This window comes from Rhincodon typus, chromosome 27 (genome assembly GCF_021869965.1).
Source record: "Rhincodon typus isolate 14 chromosome 27, sRhiTyp1.1, whole genome shotgun sequence".
Classification (NCBI taxonomy): Eukaryota; Metazoa; Chordata; class Chondrichthyes; order Orectolobiformes; family Rhincodontidae; genus Rhincodon; species Rhincodon typus.
Window position 1 is genome coordinate 24536837 of NC_063358.1, and position 19670 is coordinate 24556506.

General features: G+C 39.4%; 1 protein-coding gene across 4 annotated transcripts in view; it reads left to right on the forward strand.

Moving 5' to 3' along the window:
* Positions 1-19670, forward strand: part of ago3b (argonaute RISC catalytic component 3b) — a 91565-nt gene that overhangs the window by 15602 nt on the left and 56293 nt on the right. For all 4 annotated transcript variants that reach the window (XM_048612840.1, XM_048612839.1, XM_048612841.1 and 1 more), the window contains exon 4: positions 995-1131. In XM_048612840.1, the coding sequence (XP_048468797.1) occupies positions 995-1131 (137 nt within the window). The remainder of the gene's footprint in view (positions 1-994; positions 1132-19670) is intronic.

A 19670-nucleotide genomic window follows, 5' to 3' on the forward strand; every position in this document is an offset into this window, starting at 1 on the left:
TTTACAAATAGATAGGTAAATTAACAGTATTAATTCCAACAGAGTACTTGGTGTTCTCTTCAATGTCAAAGCAACAGGCACATTTCAACCTCATCGTCTTTGAACATACAATTGATTCTTGAAATAATCATCTACTTCCTATATGGTGAAACATGACAATAGAACCACTGTTTCAATTTCCTTTTCCTGCTGACTGATTCATTCAGTGAAAATACAGTCAACTGTAACTCTTGATCAAATGCTTCTATCTGCATTTTTACCACCAAAGAGTCTACAACAAATCAGTGGCTGCTCCCCAACCATCCCCAAAATGTCTGCTCCACAATTTCACCCAGACACAGCTGCCAATCAAATCGCTTCTCTTGGATAGTCTATCTAGAACATTTGGAATTAGATAAGACGGTCTGATGCATTGATCTTTGCCATGTTATCTGTGAGACAGATCCATGAGAGTGTGTTGTATAGTGCCATTCATCTTGTTCCAAACCTATGCATATATTTACCTTTTTTCTAAGACAAGTATTAGCTAATCTATAATGTAAATTCTACGCAGCCTTCAAAAATCCATCACCAGTATGCACCTAATTATGTTTTTGTGTTGTGGTTAGCAATAAAGAAAACTGTAGTTAACCAAGTCAAACAAATTGTTAGTTTAATCCTCTCTGAATTGCTCATAATTCTTCACATGGAGCAAATCATTTTGAAATCTACTCTGTTTGCATGGTTGCAGAGATTGTTAGAACAGCAGTGAAATGAATGTTCAGGTGTTTTCATGGTATTTGAGATGGAAATTTTGGCTATTGGTCATATGTATTTACCCTAAAAAAGTAAGAATTTTCTTAAACTTCCATTATTGAGCATTTGGGACTTCATTCATTCTTGCAAGGCCTCCTACACAATTTAATCTCCTGACTCTAGAAGTAGAATCGCTTCGAGAGTGGTGTATAGGACCATAGGCATGTGGTCTTAATACGTGGTCTGTATTTTGTTGCAGGTACACCCCTGTTGGCCGCTCTTTCTTCTCTGCACCCGAAGGTTATGACCATCCTTTAGGTGGAGGTAGAGAAGTCTGGTTTGGTTTCCATCAATCTGTCAGACCAGCCATGTGGAAAATGATGCTGAACATAGATGGTGAGTTCATTAACTTCAGCTTAATCATACTCACTCTGGTTTTCCCATTTGTGTTCAAATTTAATTAATGAGTCATAGTGTTCACAGAGAGTTGAATAATTGCTCTAACAGACTGTGCTGTGGTAAGGTGCAATAATAGTTCCTGCTACTCCAGGGAAGGCTGAAATTGAGGCTTCATGGCAACACCAAGAAGGTTCTGAGGGGGAAAGAGAGAAGATAAAATGCTATTGCAACAGCCACACATCACTGTTCCAGTTGTTATTAAGTAGATTCTGATCTTGCAAAACTGCGTTTGGAGCCTTGGTCGAAAGAAGTAATCTCGTGTCAAACTGTCAATATTGGCTTTGTCAATTCCTGAATTGCTTTTTCCTGGATTACCTCCAATTCTCTTGCCTCCATAAATTTTACTTCTAAATTTGTGTTGCTTGTATCTCATCATGTATCATGTCTTCGTCGTTCATCATCTCTATACTCCCTAAATGAGATTGGCAAGCTTTCCCCAAAACACGATTTTAATGTTTTCATCCTTGTGTGAATTCCCTTTGTGGCCTTGCCTCTCCCTCCTTCTCAAATCTTTTCTAGTGCTACAAGAGGAGATGGTGGCATAGTGGTAATGTAGTACAGGGTAGTGGTGTATCTGGTATGTAGTAATGTAGTGGTAATAGGCTAGTAATCCACAGCTTCAAGGTAAAATTCTGGGGATAAAAGCAAAATACTATGGATGCTGGAAATCTGTAACAGATACAGAGAATGCTGGAGGAAATTGGGTCTGGCAGCATTTGTGGAGAAAGAAACAGAGTTAACTTTTCAAGTCAGAAATAACATCTGAAGAATTTTTCTTTAATATTCTAGAGTATGGTTTGAATCCCATGATGGCAGATGGTGAAATATGAATCAAGAAGCTACTGTATTATAAAGCTACTTAGGTGACCATTTAACCATTTCTGATTGTCATAAAAACTCATCTAGTTCACTGCCCTTTGCGGAAGGAAATCTGCCATTCTTGCCTGGCCTGGCGTACATTTGACTGCAGACCTATACCAATATGACGTAATCTTAACTGCCCTCTGAAATGATCTAGTAAGCCATTCAGTCATATCAGGCTGTCATGAAATCTAAGATATAATTATGTGAAAATAGCAGTGGCTCAGGCACCACTATTACCTATCTGGGGCAGAAACAAAGCAATGAGGGCAAGTGGTATCGAGTCAGGTGGGAGTTGCCCTGAAAGTGCTCAACATTGATGCCAGACCCCATGAAGTCATGTGGCAGTAGGTCAAACATGGGCAAAGAAACCTCTGCCAACAACCCCTGCTCCCACCACCCCCCCCCCCCCAATGAACTGGTACTCCTCCATCATGAACATTATTTGGAGGAAACACTGAAAGTGGAAAAGGCACAAAACGTTCTGTTGGTAGGCTACTTCAATGACCATCAACAAGGGTGGCTGAAGAGCAGCACAACTGACCAAGCTAGCTGTCTCCTAAAGAATATTGTTGCTAGACTGGGTCTGGCAGGTGTTGAAGAAGTCAACAAGAAAGAACCACTGCTTTCTCAAGGACAAAAAGGGCTGGGTACTAAACAATGGCCTCATCAGTAATGGCAATTTCCCAGGAAAGAATATTAAACAGGAATATGTAGTTAAGACCACAATCAGATCTACCATGATCTTAATGAGTGGCAGAGTGACCACAAATGCTAAATGGCCCTGGTTATGTTCTTATTACTTACTATTTTCTCATGTTCTTGATTAAGAAAGAGTGAAATGTTTGCTCTTAATTTCCTGAGAGTTAAGAAATTAAATTTGTTTGAATATAGTGAAAAACAATAGTTCATCAAATGAAAGTATTATTTTCTAACCGATGTGTGGTCGAGAAGCGCAGGCAATGTTTGATAATTAAAAGTATAGTAGCTACTGTAACTGCTAGGTTTATCAAGGCTTTTGTTCTTCAACTGGGTACTTTCTTTTTTTCTGATGAAGAAAAGTGCAAAATTAAAGTTCTGACAATTTCTGCAATTAGCATTTGGCGCTATTAAGTAGCTTTGATTAAACTGATTTTCAAAATTTTAACTCCGATGTATTGCTTAAAATTTTTGAGCACACTTACTACAGTACTCACTACATTTTGAATTATAAATAGTGTGAGGAAGTGAAATACGTTGTGGAAGAGCTTAGGCATGTACCTGTGCGTTCAGACCCTGCTAATGGTGAGCATTTTAATCCTCATCTTGTCTTCATGTTGAGGCATGGTGGTATGCAGATTCAAATAATTTAGCATTAATAGGATTATTGGCTTGAAATATGGAGAACTTCAAGTTAATGTAATTTGAGCAGAGAGATGAAAGCAATTTTTCTTGTATATGGTCAGTCCAAATCATATTTTAGTATCCAGCCCCATTACCAATTTGAAGAATCAAGCATATAGTCTATTTTTAGAGTTTAGACATTTCTTTATCAACCTGTTAGAGATGTTATTACACACTTCTGGAGCAGGTGGGATTTGAACCTGGGCTTTTGGGCTCAAAGGTACGGGCACTACCACTGTACCACTAGAGCACCAAGATTTGCAGTTTCAGAATGCGTTGGAAATTTGTTGCTGCAAGTGACATGAAAAATTTAATCCTCAATTTGTGCTAATGAGTCTCATGAATTTTGAAAGGGATTTATTCCCTGCCTTTTTTTTAGTTTTATCTACACTATTAGTGGTGACATCTATCTATGAAGTAATGGAGCAAAGTCAGGTCAAGATCCCATCCTCCTACTCTGTCATTAGCACAGTAATGGAAAAGGTCGTTGATAGTGATATTAAGTGGTGATCTGGAGCATGGGGCCCCAGATCTCATTACAGCCTTGGTCTTAACAGGAGCAAAAGAGCTGAATTTCAGAGGTCCTCAAGGTTTCCCTGTTAAAATTCAAGTCAACAGAAATCGGGAAACTATCCACCAAGAACAAAGGTGGTGGTTATGGTTGCTGGAGATAACCTTCTCCGTGTAGGCTGTAGTTTCTCGAGCCCTATGCTCAATCATCTTAACTGCTTCATCAATCATCTTTCCTCCACCATGAGGTCAGAAGTGGGAGTATGATGGATGATTGCACTGTAAGTTGTTCAATTTGAAACTGTTCAGATAAAACGATTGTGTTGGCACGCAGTGTTAAAAATTTTTATCTTTTCATGGTCAGCTTTGCTGGCAAGTCCAGCTTTTGTTGCCCATCCCTAATTGCAATAGAACTGAGTGGCTAGCTAATCACTTTAAACAGCAGTTAGACCCATTGCTGTGGGTCTGGTGTCACATTTAGGCAAGGCTAGATATAGATGACAGATTTCCTTCCCAAAAGAGTATGAGTGAAACAGATGAATTTTTACAATAATCAATAATAATTTTATGGTCACCATTGCTGAGACTAACATTGAATTCCAGATTTATTAATTGAATTCAAACTGCCAGTGTCCCTGGAGCATTGTCCTGCTTCTTTGGATTACTAGTCCTGTGACATTATCACAGCATCACCACATTTATGTATTTAAATTTAGAATGAAATTGACAGTCATGTGACCTGCACTGAAACCATCTTGACAACAGGTTTGGATGATAGAACTATTAAATATTTAAAAGAATGCATAAATTGTTTTACTGGGAGGATGGTGTAAGATATTTGTATTTGAAGATAATAAAGTTCCACAAGAGTCCTAAAAATGTCAAATTGTTAAAAGATTAATCTTGAATTGTTCAATTGATTCCAGGGTAGGGGCCTGTAGAATAGCTTGTCAACATTTCTATCTGGATATGAGTCATATGTGATTCACTTTGCCATGTGAATGGTGCAGGGGAAGCCATTGTACAGGTCAGGTTACAGGCTCCCCTAAATATACCTGAGTTATCACTGGTGATTTTTGTCTGTCAGGATTCAGGAGAGGGAGGACAGCTTAGGCTGTAAGGTGCTATGGATCCCTGGACAGGAACACCAGTGGGAGCCTATGCTCAGAGTGGAAAGACAAAATTTGGGATGGATTAAACTGAGTCTTGAAGATTTGCCTAGCTTTTGCTATCGAATTAAAAGTTTCCAGCCTGGGAAAAGAAAAGATCTGAAGTAAGCCATCAAAAGCTGAGGATTATTTTTGATTCTGGGATAATTGAACATCCATCCTTTTTAAATGGCAGTATGATTTATACCTCCAAAGCGGACTTTGCCAGTTGTATTAAAAGGAAATGGAGCGAAGTTTGGTTTTGGGATTTAAAGTACAAGTTGCCTCCCAAAAATACTGTTCAGCTAATAGTGATTTTAGTCTAATTTTACAGTAAAATTCTTTAAAACGTGAAAACTTGTCATGTTATCCTTTCCACGATTAACTGGAAGCTTGAATTTCTTTTTTTAAAAAGTTATTGGTCTCTTTGGGGATCATAACAGCAGCAAGAACTGTACAGCATTCAGTCTTGGGCTGATAAGTGACAAGTAACATTCACGCCACACAAGTGTCAGGTAGTAATCATCTCTAACAAGAGTGTCTAACTGCCTCCACTTGACTTGAAGTGGGATTATACCGAATCCCCCAACAGCAAGGGGAGGGGCAGAGGTCACCATTAACAAAATTAAGATATTTAAGTCGACTGGCCAAATAAATACTTAGTGACAGTGCTGTTCTGCTGTAGTCAATATTAGGACCAGCATTCTTTTCACCAAGTGTAAATGGTTTGGATTTTGGAATACAGAATAAAATTTCAAAATCTGATGGTATCAAACTTGGAGGGGAGTGAATATTGAGGATGATTTGAATTGCCTCAATAGGACAAAGCCAGGCAATTAAGTGACAGATGAAATTTAATTCAGAAGGAATAGGGAGAGACAATATAGACTTAATGGCACAGTTCTAAAATGTGCCAGTACAAACAGACCTGGGAGTGCATGTGCATTATTTTGTGAACATAACGAGGCATATTGAGAGAGTAATCAAGTAACAAAGCATGTCAGATCTTGACCTTCATAAATCGAGATTTTAAAGACAAAAATAGGGAAATTGTGCTGAATTTTCTATCAGGCATTAACTAGAATATTTTATACAGTCTGGTGACCACATTTTAGGAAGAATGTGAGAGTTCTTGAGAGGATACAGAAGAGATTTACCAAAATGGTTCCAGGGTAATGGGTTTTAGCTACAAATTTAGATTGGAGAAATTAGGATTCTTGAAGTTGGGGAGATGGTTTATTTGTTTGTTTGTTTGCAAATTTGATAGAAATCTGTAAGACTTTGGGCTTGGATAAGGTACAAGTACTAAGCTACACAGATTTGGGATATTGAGCAAGATATGCAAGGGCAGTGGCAAAAACCTGGAATTCACTGCTCCCTGGGGATAGTGGAAGGAGATATGACCAATGATTTGAAAGGGAATTAAATTGGCATTTTTATGAAGTAAACTTCCAGAGCTACAGGGATCAAGCCAGGAAGTGGGAACGACTGGATTACTGTGCAGAGAGCTGACATAAACTGAATGGTCTCTTTCAGTGGTGTAAGAGATGTTCCGTGATTGAAGAACTCTGCTCCTGATTTCCCCAAAGCCATCCCCACCATCCAAAAGGCCAAAATAGTCTGTGATGGAATGTTTCCCAATTGCCATGATGAATACAGTTCCAAGAACACTCAGGAAACTTGATAAATCAGTCTGTTTGTTTGATATACCATTCATTCCCTTAAGCATTCGTTCCCACCACCAGCCTTGGTATGTATTGTATACAAGAGGCAATGTAGAAATTCACCACCAACAACAACAAAAACAAAGTTGCTGGGAAAGCTCAGCAGGTCTGGCAGCATCTGTGAAGAAAAAAATCAGAGTTAACATTTCGGGTGTTCACCAAGTTGTCTTTGATAGCCCTTCCAAAACCTGTGACCTCTACTTCTCGGAAGGTCACGGGCTTCAGGTAGATAAGAACACTGCAACCTATAAGTTTCCCTCCAAGCCCACCCCTGATTAAGAGATAGCATGAAATTGTGTTTAATCAAGTGCATTACCCTTTTCTTCAGGATCAGTTAAGTAATGATCTCTACATCCCTACTGACAAGAATAACACAATAGAGGAGTTTTGAATTATGTCAGGCTTCAAAACTACTTGCACAAAAATTAAACTATTAAGGCTGCAGAACTAATGTAATTTTTGTGCAAGTAGTTTTGCAGCTTGATATAATTTAAAACTTCTCCATTCTGCTATTATAGAACATAGAACAGTACAGCACAGTACAGGTCTTTTGGCCCATGATATTGTGTTGACCTATTATCCTACTGTAAGATCACACTACCCTGCATACCCTTCATTTTACTATCATCCATGTGCCTATCCAAGAGTCGCTTAAATATCCTTAATGTATCTGTCTCCACTGCCACCGCTGGCAGCACATCCCACACAACCAACACTCTCCATATAAAGAACCTATCTCTGACATCTCCCCTATACCTTATTCCAATTACCTTACAATTATGCCCCCTCGTAATAGTCATTTCCACCCTACGAAAAAGTCTCTAGCTATCAACTCTGTCTATACCTCTCATCATCTTGTACACCTCTATCAAGTCACCGCTCATCCTTCTTCGCTCCATTGAGAAAAGCCCTAGCTCTCTCAACCTTTCCTCCATAAGACCTGCCCTCCAGTCCAGGCAGCATCTTGGTAAATCTCCTGTGCACCCTCTCTAAAGCTTCCACATCCTTCCTATAGTGAGGCGACCAGAACTGAACACAATATTCCAAGTGTGGTCTAACCAGGGTTTTATAGAGCTGCAACATAACCTCACGACTCTTAAACCCAATTCCCCTGTCAATGAAAGCCAACACACCATACGCCGCCTTAACAACCGTATCAACTTGGGTAGCAACTTTGAGGGATCTATAGACATGGACCCCAAGATCCCTCTGTTCCTCCACACTGCCAAGAATCCTGCCATTAACCCTGTATTCTGCTTTCAAATTCAACCTTCTAAAATGAATCACTTCACTCTTCTTTTCAGTGGGAATCTGTAGATCGCTTTTTGACCCAGAAGAGAGAGGTTACTGCATTTGATTCATAGATTTTTTTCAAATTATCTGTCTAGTTTATATGAACAGTTGTCTGATTTCATTGAAAAAATTTTCAGATACTTGAATGACTCGGTGAAATCACTGATAAAAAAATCATGTCATCAAGTCAGGGCATGATGTAAATAAATCTTGCTATCACATACTATGTGTTATCACTAAGCACCATAACATATTCTCTGAAAACTGAATCAATTTGTAAGATCAAACTACCCTGCATACCCTTCATTTTACTGGCAATGTCAAACTTTCTCAAGGGCAACTAGGGACTGGCAATAAATGCTGGCTAGCCAGCGACACCCACATCCCAAGAACGACTCAAAAAAAGGTCCTTTACAAATAACATTAATTGTTCAGCCTTTTAACGTTAGTTTATCGTGAGCTTCTCATTGACTTTTTCATACTTTTTAAAAAGATGAATACCAGTAGCTTTAATATGCAAACTTGAGGTGTTGAAACAGATGAAGTCACCAACTGTGCATGTTATTGTCAGCACTTGCTTTCCAATTTATTTTAATTTGGTTGTAAAAATGGTTCCCAACAAAATCAGTGTATAAAATGTACAATCCTGCAGTCTTTCAATACAGTGAATTTTGACGAACTGAAATGTCATTATGATTTCAGAGTGTGTTGCTATACTGCAACACATTTGCTGTTATATCTGGGGCGTTCTTTAAACAAATTTTAAAAAAACTGTATTCAACCTAGTTTGTGTCATAATGGACAGCAATTGAGAAGTTTCCAAATCAAATAAGGTGATTTGTTGAGTGGTGATGCATCACATGACTTACTGTGTAACATTTGTATTCATTTAACTGGCCATAAAGGAAAGATAGCTTGTTACATATCTATGTATGAGATCTGTCCTCCAGCCAGTTATTGATGTATTTGGATATCATTTTAGACTTTTCCACCTATTTGAGAAGACGCCACTTTTGTACTCCCACACTTCTAGTTATAAAATTGCATTTTCTGATAGAAACAGGTGTGCTCCAGTTGCTGTACTGTCTGAATCTGTCTTATTGTTATGATAATCAGCTGATGTGGATGTCAGAGAGGAGTCAGTGGTTTCGAAGAGGAAGGTTGAAAGTGTGACTCATTCAAATGGAATGTTTCTGTGGTTATGACAAATCCGGTTGTGGTTCTTCCAATTCGGTTCAGCTATTTAACATTTCATTATTTCAGATTTCATTCTTGATTTTCAGTGTTGGGAGTGTTTTGTTCATGCATTTTTTTTGATAGTCTTCTTGAGAAATTGAAATAGTATAAACATCACATTAAAAAAAAAAGCTGCATTAAAACTATGTTTCTATCCCTCGGTTCGCCTCCCGTGCATGGGTCTATTAAGATATGCCTTAAATGTTGCTAATGTGCTTGCTTCCACCACCTCCACTCGTAGTGGATTCCAGGCTCCCACCACCCTCTGAAAAATTTTCCCCAAACATCACCCTTAAACTTCCCCCTTTCACCTTGAACCTGTGCCATCTTGTAGTTGACCTTTCCACGCAGGGGAAAATGTCTCTGCCTATCCACCCTATGTGTGTCTCCCATAATTTTGTAGACTTCTGTCAGGTTGTCCCTCAGCCTCCATCCTTCCAGTGAATAATGACTTTCATTCAATCTCTCCTCATAACTAAAACCCTCTAGACCTGGCAACACCCTGGCAAATGTTCTTCGCACCCTCTCCAAAGCATCTGCGTCCTTCTGGTCGTGTGGTGACCAGAACTGCATGCTTTGGATGCTTTGTGAAACAAATGATGGTGATCAATTGCAGTAAACAGAAAATCTATGCCATTTGAGAGGTCTGCATGGGGCCAGTTCCTGGAATTAGTAGTTTTCTCAGCAATACTGAATCAAAAATATCAGGGGGTTTGCTAGTGCCACTTGGGAGGGTTTAAATTAGTGTGGCGGGAGTAAGGAGCCAAAGCAGCACATCAGAATGTGTTATGATTGAGGAGAAGATAGAGGTTAAGTCAAGTAAGTCGAATAGGAAGAACAGTCAGGGCCAGGTTAATGAACACCCTGGGACTGGCAATCTGAATTTATTTATTTCAGTACAAGGAGTGTAACAGGTAAGGCAGATGAGCTTAGTTCCATGTACTAATCCAGGCTGTATGATGTTGATGCCATTACAGAAACTTGATTGACAGAAGGCAAGTCTGGCAGCTCAATGTTTCAGGCATGATAGAGTAGGATATAAAAGAGGTGAGGGAATTGCATTACTGATTAAGGAGAATGTCACAGCTGCACTAAGAGAGGACATCTTGGAGGGCTTGCCCAGAGAGGCCATGTGGATAGAATTTAGGAATAAGAATGGTGCAGTTGCTGTGCTGGAGCTAATACTATTGACCTCCCAATAGCTAGTGAGAGATGGAGGAACAACTATTAAGGCAAATCATGGAAAGATGTAGAAACAAAAGGATTGTTGTAGTGGATGATTTTAACTTCCCTAACATTGACGGACTGTCTCAGTTACAGCTGCTTACATGGGCAGAACTTATTTGGTGTAACCAGGAGGGTTTCTTGAAACAATATGTAGGTAGTCCAACTAGGAAAGTGGCTGTGCTAGATTTTGTATTGGGGAATGGGCCTGGCCTGGTGATTGAAGTATTAGTGGGGGACATTGATTATAATTCTGTTAAGCTTTACAACAGTTACGGATCAGGATGCGATTGGTCTTCGGTGCTAAATTTGGGAGAACGCTAATTACAACAGCATTAAACAGGAACTGGAAAAATCAAAGAGTGCTGTTTGAGAGTAAAACCACATCTGACATGTAGGAGTCTTCTAAAGGCCAATTGATCAGAGTTCAGAACTAGCATGTTCCCATGAGGATGAAAGATAAGGATGGCAAGATGCGGGAACCCTGGATGATGAGATATTGAAATGTTAGTCAAAAAGAAAAAGAAAGCTTATGTAATGTTTAGGAGCCTAAAATCATACAAAGCCCTTGAGGAATATAAAGGAAGCAGGAAAGAACTTCAAACAAGGAATTAGAAGAGGTGAAAAGGGCCAGAAAATGTTCTTGGTAAGTAGGATTAAGGAGAATCCCAAGGCATTTTATAGGTATATCAGGAGAAAGAGGCTAGATCAGGAAAGGGTATGTCCACTCAAAAGACAGAGGAAGGAATTTATGTGTAGACCCAGAGGAAGTGAATGAGGTCCTTTAATGAGTACTTTTCATTGGTATTCACCAATGAGAAGGACATGACTGATGGTAAGATTAGGAAGGGGTATGTTGATATTCTAGGGCATGTCAATATTAGGAGGTGGTGTTGGGTGTTTTGAAAAGCATTAAGGTAAGTAATGTCCCCAGACCTGATGGGAGCTATCTCAGGATGCTGAGGGAAGCAAAGGAAGAGATTGAATCATAGAATCCCTACAGTGTGGAAACAGACCCTTTGGCCCAACTAGTCCAAACCGAACCTCAGATCATCCCACCTGGACCCATCCCCCTATAACCCACCTAATCTACACATCCCTGAACACAGCGGACAATTTAGCATGGCCAATCCACCTAGCCTGCGCATCTTTGGATTGTGGGAGGAAACCCACGCAGACACGGGGAGAATGTGCAAACTTCACACAGACACATGTTCTTTGTATCCTCTTTAGTCACAGGCAAGGTGCCAGAATTCTGGATAAAAGCCAGGGTGTTCCTCTGTTTAAGAAGAGCAATGGGAATAATCTGAGAAATTGTAGGCTGGTGTGCCTTACATGAGTGGTAGGGAAATTATTGAAGAAGATTCTTAGGGACAGGATTTACTTGCATTTGGAGAAGAGTGGTCTTGTTAGTGATAGTTAGCATGACTTTGGAGGAGGTCTTGTCTCACAAATTAGATTGAGTTTTTCAAGCAAATAGTGCAGTTGATTGATGAGGGTAATGCAGAGGATGTTGTCTACATGGACTTTACTAAAGCATTTGACAAGGTCCCTCATGTTAGGCTGGTCCAGAAGATTAAGTCACAAGGGATCAATGGTGAGTTGGTAAACTGGAAGCAAAATTAGCTTAGTTGTAGAAGACAGAGGGTTATTTTTCTGGTTGGAAGTCTCTGAACAATGGTGTTTTGCAAGGATCAGTACTGGGACCTCTGTTTTGTTTGTAATTTATATAAATGACTTGGATGAAAATGTAGGTGTATTGATTAGTAAGTTTGCAGACAACTTGAAAATTGGAGGACTTGTGGACTGTGAGGTTGTCAAAGGATACTACAGGATATAGATCAGTTGGAAAGCTGGGCGGAGAAATGCCAGATGGCGTTTAATCCGGGCAAGTGTGAGGTGATACATTTTGGGAGGTCAAATACAAGAGGGAAAGTATACGGTAAATGGTAGGACCCTTTAAGAGCATTGATATACCGCGACAACTCGGGGTGCAAATCCATAGCTCCCTGAAAGTGGCAATGCAAGTGGATAAGGTGCTTGCCTTCTTCAGTAGTTGCATTGAATACAAAAGTCAGCAAGTCATGTTGCGGCTTTTTAAAACTTTACCTAGGCCATTTATGGAGTATTGTGTGCAGTTCTGGCCGCCCCAGTATAGAAAGGATGTGGAGGCTTTGGAGAGGGTGCAAAAGTAGTTTACCAGTATATTGCCTGAAATGGAGTGTATTATCTGTAAGGAGAGATTGGACAAATTTTGTTTTTGCTAGAGCATCAGAGGCTGAAGGGCGAGCTGATAGAAGTATTAAAAAATTGAGAGGCATGGATAGGGTGAATAATCAAAGTCTTTTTCCCAGGGTAGAAATGTCAAATAGTAGGGGCGTAGGTCTGAGGTGAGAGGGAGAAAGCCTTTTAAAGGAGAGGGTAGTAGGTGACTGAAACATGCTGCCAGGGAGGTGGTAGAAGCAAAAACAATAGCAACATTTATGAGGCATTTAGACCGACACATGAACGGACAAGAAATGGAGAAATGCAGACCATATGCATGCAGATGGGATTAGTTTAGAATGGCATCACAGTCGGCACAGACAACGTGGGCCAAAGGGTCTGTTCCGGTGCCGTACTGTTCTGTGTTCTGAAAGTTCAGGGTGAAGTCTGAGCCTCTGTAAATCATGGACAGTACTTTGAGTAGCCAAACTCTTTGCCAGAGAGTTTCACAGCTTAAAGTAGTATGCAAATTATCCCTATTGGTATTCAAATTGGATTGTGTGTAATGATGCAGAATGTTTTGAAGTGTGGTATTTTCACAAGTTGTTGACTCCTCTTGTCGACTCATTTTTCTTCTGATTTGTGGGGTTAATTCACATTGTTTAATGTGAATTCCTTATCAAGATGTTTGTAATGCTGGAAATATGCTTAAAAATCCCACTCAAATGATAGGTATTCATCACTAATCATTACTGCTGAATTAATATTCACGACTGTGGCTGGACTTATTCTGGAAGATTTCATAATCTGCCCTCCCCACCCCCCCAACCATCCCAAGACTGTATGAAGGTTAGTGGCTGTACTGTAAGGTACAAGAGTTTTACTGATAATGCAAATCCTGTTAAATGGAGATCATCAGCGCTCATTCAGAATTATTTTGTGATTACATTCATCGGGTTAATGGTCATTTCTGTTTGAGCAATCTATGTATGTTCCTACATGTCTACCTTTTGACCAATTAGGTTGAGAGCCATTACCATAAAGAGACTTGCAAAAAAACTGAAAGAACTGCGGAAGGTGGAAATCGGAAGCAAAACAAATTGCTGGAAAATCTCAGTAGATCTGGCAGCATCTGTGGAGAGAAATCAGAATTAACATTACGGGTCCAGTGACCTTTCTTCAGAATTCAGGAAACTTGCATCTCTGAAGTGTCTTGTGTTCGTAGAAACATCTCAAACCATTCTGTCACCACATTTTTGAAGTAATTTACTGTTATGTAGCTAAAGATGAATGCCATAATGCGCATAGCAAGATTTAACAAAACAATGAATAATTCATTAATCTGTTTCAATTTGGTGTTGGATCCTTTTAAGGGTGGAACATAAGTTATGATACATCTTTTGGTCAGTGCTTCAGGATTTTTACTATCTACAACAGGCAAATGAATGTCAGTCAAAACTACACACTGAATTCAAAGACCTTTGTTTAAACCTGCAACCTGTTCGTGCTTGAGAGACATGGTACCAACTAAATAAAGCTTATTGTCATCAACAAGTGTAGTCAAAGAAACTTCCTGATGATTGCAAACTATCCCCCTCAGCTGATGAATCTATGCTGAACACCACTTTTGGTAACCACTGAGGATAGCATGGGTGCAGAATGTACCGTGGGTGTAGACTTGCATGTTCATCATCAAGAGTGGCTCAGTAGCACCACTGCAACATCCTGGGTATTATCATTGACTAGAAACCGGACTGGACCAGACCAGCTGTATAAATTCTGAGGCTACAAGAACAAGTCAGGGGCTCTGAATTCTGTAGCGAGTAACTTCCTTCTTGTGTCCTCATGCCAGCCCACCATATACTGGGCGCAAATCAGGAATGTGATGGAGCGTTTTGCACTTGCCAAGATGAACGCAGCTCAAGAAGCTAAACACCATCCATGACAAAGCAACCTGTTTTGATTGGGACCCCATGCCTCATCTTCACTATTAACTGCCTTCACCACCAGTGCATAGTGGTAGCAGTGTATCATCTACAAGATGCACGGTAGTACTTCACCAGGCTGTTTCAATGGCACCTTCCAAATTTACAAACCCTAACACTTAGAAGGACAGGTGACAGATGCTTTGGATCACTGTCATTTCTAGGTTTCCCTTTAAGTCATACTCCTATCCTGACAGGTAACAGTTTTATCCATTCCTTCACTGTTGCTGGTTCAAAGTCCTGGAACTCTCTAACGGCAATGTAAGTATTCGTGCAGCCCAAAGACTGCAGTGGTTCACAAAGCATCTCACTACTACCTTCTCCAGAGCAATTAAGAATGGGCAATGAATGCTGGCCTAGCTAGTGAAACCTACAAACACTGAATAATTTTTTAAAATCCTTTACTTGGGGAAAATTTTATGCTTGATGTTGGAAACCAAACAGACCTCTAGCCGTCTGTTCATAATCATTCATAACCCTACAAAATAAATTTGATCTATTTCTGACACGATCTGAATGTTGGCACCCATGACTTTGCATAAATGCAAGCCTTAGAGAACAAAGAGGACAACTTGAAAGCTTGCAGCATTTAACAAATTTCACAGCAAGAACCAAGAATAACTAAAATTGGAGCAAATTTAACTAGTTTTTGCTTTGACAGTTTTTCTTCCCATCGTGGATGTTGTCTGGAAATATGACTCAATATGATTCACTACTTGAAAGTCAAGAAATCTTTAATTAAATAGAGTGGTTTTTCCCCACTCATGTAAATTACAGCACCAAATTGAATTGAACAAAGAAAAGAGATATTGTATTTATGTAGCATCTTTTGTAGCCTCCATATGTCCCAAAGTATTTCATTGCCTAAGGAAGTAATTTTGAAGTGTAATTACTTGCAATGCAGGGAAACAGGACAGCCCATTTGCACATGGCAACCTCCTGTAAATAAGTGAAATATTATCAGAAAATCTATCTTAATGTTTAAGGGATTATTGTCAATCTGGACTAACAACTGTCTTGCATATCTTGAAATAGATAGGGATGAGGCACCTCTTGACACTAAGAAGGAAGATGGGATCTCAGTTTTTCAGATGAAATATTTAAATTAAATTCATGAATTAACCAATTGGTCAGTTTTAACCATAAATTGGCAAGATATTTGACTCCATATGAATTGAGCTGTCATAGGATTGATAGTGCAATTTTGGTTTAATTTAATCCTGTCTCGACCTCAGCTGTGTTGCCAAACCAATATGTCATGGCTTCTGTGTCTATATTCTGTGGCATCAAGTGTTACAAAGTATGCATTTTCCCTCTAATCCTGTTTTTATAGTCGACTGGTCTATAATTAGGAGACTTTGCTGCATCTGGTGATGCATAAAGCATACAAAGCATTTGCTTGCTGTTTGCAAAGCAAGTTTTTACCAGAATATGTCATCAGTGTTATGCTTCACTGGGATAGTGCACTGGAAATCAAGCCCTGCTAATCCCAGGTGTGTCACAAAGTTTAAGATTTTATCAGAGTACGCAAAATTCCCCAATTAGCTATCTTTTTAGCCCCAGGTTAACAGAAAGCACGGACCAGGTTTCTGCACTTAACAAGAATTGGTATTTATTACAAATAAATAGATGTTACTTTAGGTAAACAACTATAAACTGTCAACAAATAACTTACTGGTTAAAGCTGTAACCCTGTTATAAAACTCCCCCAATACTTGTATGCAGATATTCACTTACAGACACAAAATAAATATTGATGTTTCGGGTGAAGAGAAAACCTAGGAAGTTAGTTTGATGCTCCTTCTCCACGTGCAATGCAAAGGATTTGCTGCTCCCTCCTCTGTCTTCTAGGTATGTCCACTGTCATGCAGGAGGCACAGACTGACTGATTCACAGCTTGTAAAGTCTCTAACTTATTGGTTAAAAGCAACAGTTTCCAACAATTAGAGAGCAAAAGTAAATTGGCTTCCTTCAGGCTTTAGGTATTTTTTTTACTGCAGAGAAAAGACAACACCTCCCCTTCTGGAGGTCCTAAGGCTTCTGGCTATCTTGTTCATGCTCCAGAGCTGTTCGTATACCTGAGAGCCATTCCCATTTAGTTATTGCCTGACAAAATACATTTGGCGTCTACATCTGGTCACCACTGCCCAGTCCAAACTCCTCTTCCCCATTGCTTGAAGGATCTGTAGTGTAAACAGTACTTAATGGTTACCTATAACCAGCTGTTAGTGCAGTTATCCTTCTACAATCCTTTGTCTTTTAAAACAGTCCTTTTCCCTTGCCTTTCTATATGTTGTAGTATCTGAAGAAGAGTCAAAGGACCCAAAACATTAATTCTGTTTTCTTTCCACAGATGCTGCCAGACCTGCTGAGTTTTTCCAGCAATTTCTGTTTTTCTTTTGAGCATGTGTTCTTCACACCAGAGGCTATACTTTGAGGGCCTTTGATATATTATGTATCAGGCATGGCTGACCGGAAGGCACTCCTGTTCTTGTCATCTGCCATAGATGTACTGAAAGGATTCACAGGTTGATGATCCACCTGCTTGTCCATGTTATGAATGCCCCTTCTGTAGCCGTCAAGTCTTCTTATTTTAGAAAAAGTAATTCATCAGATATGGCAGATTGCCAAAATAATTACATATTTAAATATGGCAGATGAGCTTCCAAATTTGGTGCCCACCCACCATTGTATTATGGTGGTCAGTTAGGGGTGAGTGAGAAGGTTGTTGCCTAGGCATATGGTCTCTCTCACTTTCTCTTTTTCTCCCCCTCTCTTCCTTCCTCTTCCCCCCCCCACCGCTCTCATACACTCTCTCTTGCATTCCTTCTTGCCTAATGCACTTGCATTCTTTTATCGCAAGAATCCCTACAGTGCAGGTACAGGCACTTGGCTCATTGAGTCTGCACCAATCCTCCGAAAAGCATCTCATTCACCCTGCCCCCATAACCTCACATTAGCTGTGGCTAATCCACCTAATGTGCACATGTTTGGACTGGAACACCCAATGGAAACCCACAGCAGACACAGGGATAATGTGCAAATTCCATATGGATAGTCACCCAAAGCTGGAATCAAACCCAGGTCCCTGGCACTGAGAGGTGGTAGTGCTAACCACTGCACCACCTCCTTTTCACCCTCCTAATTTTGTATAATTAGTACAAGTATTAAGGAAAACTAAGCAAACCTCTCTTTTGTCAAATTGACGATGTATAACATTACCCTTGTACGTGAGTGAGTAAATTTTATTAATTCAACATGAAATGTCGCAATTAAACTTTCCATTCTCAGGGTCATCCTCATTAATATATCCACAAAGTAAAATTATTGTCCTTTTATTTGCACGCTTCTTTGTTACAAAAAGATGTCACTTATAATCTTTCAATATAAATCTGTATATCAATATTTTTAATGGAACATGCCCATATAATTCTATCACATTATAATTACCCTATCCTCCCCAATCCCCTTGCCTCACATCCACTGTAAGTTCTGCTGCTTAATTACAGAATAGTGAATTTACATAGGTAGTTGCTGTTAGAAATGTGGACATAGGAATTCATGGTGGTAAATAAAGGGGATGAAGTGTATGACTTTAAATGGGGCTTGAATTCTGTTTATGTTGTCTGGTCCGATTATTCTCTGCCCTCCAACTGTGATCCATCTGTTAGTCATACTTGGTCTTGGTTCCTTTCATGCAAAACCTGGAGGTTAATTATTTTTTTTAAATGATCTAAGTTAGCACTAATTTACCATTGGGCAAGTTTTATTATGTAACTGTCATTTTTTTCTTAGAATAAATTATTAATTAGATATGACAGAATATAGAGAATGACAGTGAGCCAGACCTCCCTTTGGCATTAATGATAATGTCATGCTAGTTTGGTTCTGAGGAGCTAAACAAGGATTACTGGTTCTGCCTAGGAACATTATTTATCTTTTCATTGCTAATATGTAATTCTGTTGAACTGATTAGTTCTTTCTGTGCAGAGTAGGACACCCCACATAGCCCAAATTCAAAATGTATTCCCAAGCAATTCATATTCACTTGCTCAATAATTCTCAATTTTGAATCTTTATAAGCAATCATTAGCAGCTGTAATGATGATCATAGACAAATCTGTGATAACTTAAGTGTGGAATTAAGAGATACAGAAATGCTGTATTCTGTTATGTCCTGAACTGAATTCTTGCTTTCAGTTGGGAAGGGAGAAAAAGTTGCATATTGCAGAGTAAGGAAAAGAGAATTGAAGGATAGCTTGACTATCAGATCTTCTTAATGATGTTAAGGTGCTGGTGTTGGACTGGGGTGAACAAAATCAGAAGTCACATAACACCAGGTTATAGTCTAACAGGTTTTATTGAAGTAACACAAGCTTTCAGAGTGTGCAGTTATTCAGCCATTTGAAATCCCCTGTTTTCATTGATCTGCCTAGCCTGAAGCTCTGAAGTTAACTCCCTATATCTCTCAGCCTCTCTATACCCCTCTCCTACTTAAAATTCATCTCTCTTGACTAAGCTGCTGGTCCTAAATTTTGTCTGATAAGGCCCTTGTGCTATGACGTGGGGACATTTTTATTGCAACACGGCTATTGCATAGACAATGGCAGCCTGTGCTTTTGTGGTATAGTCATCAGATTTTTTAGCTGGAGGTTGTCACAGCTTGTTCCAATTCCAAGCACACCTGACATTTATGCATATGTTTTTAAAGTAGAAGTGACTAACAAGTAATCAAGTACAAAGACCATGGCTAACTTTTCCCTTTCTTCCTACAGGGGTCACTAGCAATATCAAATGCTGCTGTTATTGAATTTAGCTAATCAACATTGATCAGGAATGAAACTTAGGAATGGCTGTGATATATAATGTAATGCATCAGTGTCTTTAGCCTACACATATTAGAAGAA